Source organism: Elephantulus edwardii, unplaced genomic scaffold, assembly GCF_000299155.1.
Source record: "Elephantulus edwardii isolate Elephantulus edwardi_28Jun2011 unplaced genomic scaffold, EleEdw1.0 scaffold00046, whole genome shotgun sequence".
Classification (NCBI taxonomy): Eukaryota; Metazoa; Chordata; class Mammalia; order Macroscelidea; family Macroscelididae; genus Elephantulus; species Elephantulus edwardii.
Genome location: NW_006399796.1, coordinates 19,166,291 through 19,169,580, shown reverse-complemented (window position 1 = coordinate 19,169,580; position 3,290 = coordinate 19,166,291). Strand labels below are relative to the sequence as shown.

The 3,290-nt window shown below is 50.2% G+C and overlaps 1 protein-coding gene across 1 annotated transcript in view; it reads right to left on the bottom strand.

The window, feature by feature from the left end:
- Nucleotides 1-855, bottom strand: part of ADAMTS19 (ADAM metallopeptidase with thrombospondin type 1 motif, 19) — a 426,420-nt gene extending 425,565 nt beyond the window's left edge. Inside the window, 2 exon segments of the mRNA XM_006886015.1 lie at nucleotides 4-141; nucleotides 765-855. Of these exon segments, the coding sequence (XP_006886077.1) occupies nucleotides 4-141; nucleotides 765-855 (229 nt within the window).
- Nucleotides 856-3,290: the final 2,435 nt, after the last annotated feature.

The window sequence follows — 3,290 nt, the reverse complement described above, 5'->3', positions numbered from 1 at the left end:
CGCCCCCGGTGCCCCCGGCGCCTCGCACACAGCCCGGGGCCGCGCTGCCCCCACTGCCGCCGGCCGCGTCCACCAGCTCCCAGCGCCAGAGTGCAGGAAACACTACTTCCCACTCCTCGAGGTCTGGGGCGAACTGCAGCCCTGCGGGCGGGGCAGACAGCAAAGTGCGGGGTTTGAAGTGCCGCACTTCCAGTAGCACAAGCATTTCCAAACTCACTCTCAGCACACAACAAATTTCTAAGTGTTAAGGCATTTGGGGCCACCTTTCCTGTGCGAGGAACTCCTGCAACCCCGGAGAGCTCGCGATCAGATTACGGACCCCCGCATTTTCAAAATAAAAGTGCGATTCTATTTGGGGATGGGCACGGGAAGATTTGGTGACAGAACTTAGTTACTGAAAGGAAAATCAGTGTAAAGATTCCAGCACAATTAAGTTATTAAGCATATGCCAGAGCAAAGCATCGCTATCAATTTACGTACCTCCCAGTTTCCCTCCAGGTGGGGTAAACACCCCTTTGCAAAATTACTACTTTCATTAGGGAAGAATTTCGTCATGCACCAGATAATTAAAATGAGGCTGGAAGAAGTGCGCTTCGCTCATGAGCGTCACCCCAGAAACAGACCAACATGCCCATTTTCATTGCAACTCAACTGAGCCCAGCTTCCATCCAGCTCGCGGTCTGCACCAATCCGACCTTCCTGTGCGTTCCCCAAATCCGCTGGGGAAGTTGGGAAGTCAGCCGAAAAGTCACCAAAGCACTTACCTGAAACAATCCCATTCGACAGGAAGCCCAGCTGGTAAAAGAGGCAACAGCAGCAGATGTGGGTCAAGCGCATCTCGCGGCTCTTCCCCATGCCGCGCTCCCGCCGCCGCGGCTCCTCGCCCGGTGCGCGCCTCCTGAGCGATCAACTGAGGGCGCCGCCGCCTCCTGGAGCGCTGGGAGGCCGGGCGGCGAGTTTGCCCAGGCCCTTTGTCTGCCGGGGGAGGGGGGATCCCTCGCGATGTCGGCCTGAGACCGCCCGAGGACTCACGGGGGTGGGGTGGGGGCAGGAGCGCGGGAGGCAGCGCCGGGGCCCCTGCTGTGCCGGGGAGTTCCCTGGAGAATTAGGTGATGACTCTATTTTCTGTGTTCTGGACGTTGCAGGAATTTCAGAGGCCGAGCAGGCAAGAGCCTGAGCCCCACAGGACAGACCTACAGTCAGCCGAGAGCCGGGAAGCGCTGGGCGGGCAATGTTGCCTCGGGACAGGAGGAGGACTGCCCGGCGGGGGCAGAAGCGCGGCGGTGTCCGAGCCAAGGTTCTCCGCCCGCACCGGCGCGCAGCGGGCGGGAGCTAGTGCTGCTGCCTCAGCAACTGGGGGTGCAAAGTTCCTCACGCACATCGGCATCACAGTGCCTAAGGGAATCGGTGTGCGTGATGGGGGTGGACGGGTAGTCACCACTCAAGGAGTGCAGTGTGCAGCAGGAAAGAATAAAGTAGATCTGAAGGCCTGAAAAGGGGGCCGAAGGGTGCCTGCCTTGCATGATGTTGCGGCACAAAGGTCCCAGACCACCGCACACACGCTCACACTAGGTTCGGGAAGTGGGACCCCAAAATTCTCTCACGTTTCTCCTGATTGGCCACGCTGGAAGACCTGATTTGTATCCTACCCCTCAGGGGAGGTGTGTGCAGGTAGAAGTGCCTCCCCTTCCCCACCCCAGCCCCTCCCTCTGGCTCCTCCTTTTGTCCAGTCTCCCTCTCCCCACGTAATGCACAAAGCAAAACCTAATGCAGACCTGAGCACAAAGCTGTGCCTCGTTTACCAGTCTTTGATTTTCCTGCCCATCTTTTTCTCTCCCTATTTTGTAAACGCGGAGTTAATGTAATTCGTCATGGAGGATGCTTCGAAGTTCCCAAGACAGTAGACATCCTGAGTTCTCAGAGCTCCTCCCTATTCCTTTGCATTTATGCTATCAGTCTCTCTTTTCTCTCATAGACACACTCTACTGGGATGAGGTGACGAAGAACTCTATTAAATATTTTGTTATAAAACTCTCAGACCACCTGGTAAGATTGTTTTGCTTTTTGTGTGTGTGTTCTAGCTCTGTCTTCATGTGCTAGTTCAACCCAGTATTCCTGCTTCCTTTTTCTTCACCTCTTCACTGTCCCTACTTCCTTTTCCAGCCTTTCCCTCCTCCACTTCACATCATTACAGCAGGACTCGAGAATGATTGATCTAACCCACCCTTCGCATCCTCTGGACTAGGCCAGACTTTTTTTTTTTCAGCACTAAGGTTGGTTCCCCATATCCTTTGTTGTTTTACCTTCTATAGCTGGTGTCAAAGGTGACTCCTATGCCTTTAAGGGAGACAGGCGATCTTATTTCAAAGGAAAGCCATTGTTTGAATAAGCTGGGTCCTAGAATACTTTCTTTGAGTAGAACAGAATTTAAAAACAAACCAGAGACACTCTAGGTGTGCTTCTCTTCAAACTTTCTCTTGTAAAATCTCTAAAACTCAAGTAATGGATATAGATTTTTAAATACCCAAGACATATTTGGATTAGGAACCTACACACTTCTTTTTATAGTACTCAATTTACAAAATTAAAAACTAGACGAAAACCCTAACACACTTTATTTTTTATACACAAGTTAATAAGGCTAAAGACTAGTCTCAATGAAGGATGCCCATCAGCATAAGAACTTAAACTTTCTCATATATCGTAATAACAGAATAAGTAAAATCAAGGAAGGGATGCATATTAATTTGTATTTATTTGTTGTTGTTGTTGTTCTGTGCCATGGAGTTGCCGGTTACTCATCCAACCCTAGTACAACAGCTCTGAACTGGGGCCTCTCTTAAATAAATCTCACTGACTCAGACACACCTAAATCAATTGCCTCAGTTACCATGTCAATCCATCTAATCTGGAGTCTCCCTCTCCTGTGCTGCCTCCACGCTTCCAAGCATGATATCCTTCTCCATGTGCCAAAATATGTGAGAGAGCTTCAAAATTGTTGCCTCTAAGGAGAAACTTGGTTTCACCCACTCCAAGGCAGAACTATTTTTTCTCCTGGCAGTCCATGATATATTTAAGATACTCCTCCATCACCAAAACTCAAAGGTATCAATTCTTCTGCCATTACTATACATTTATTATTTCCTAAACTAAATTAGGGAGATTTGGTGATTTAGTATTAAGAAGCTGTGCTGCCAGCCCAAAGGCACAAGCTCCAAATGCACCAGCCATAAGAAAAAGATGCAGTCTCTTCCTGGGCAACATACTGGCTCTGAAAACCTGATGAAAAG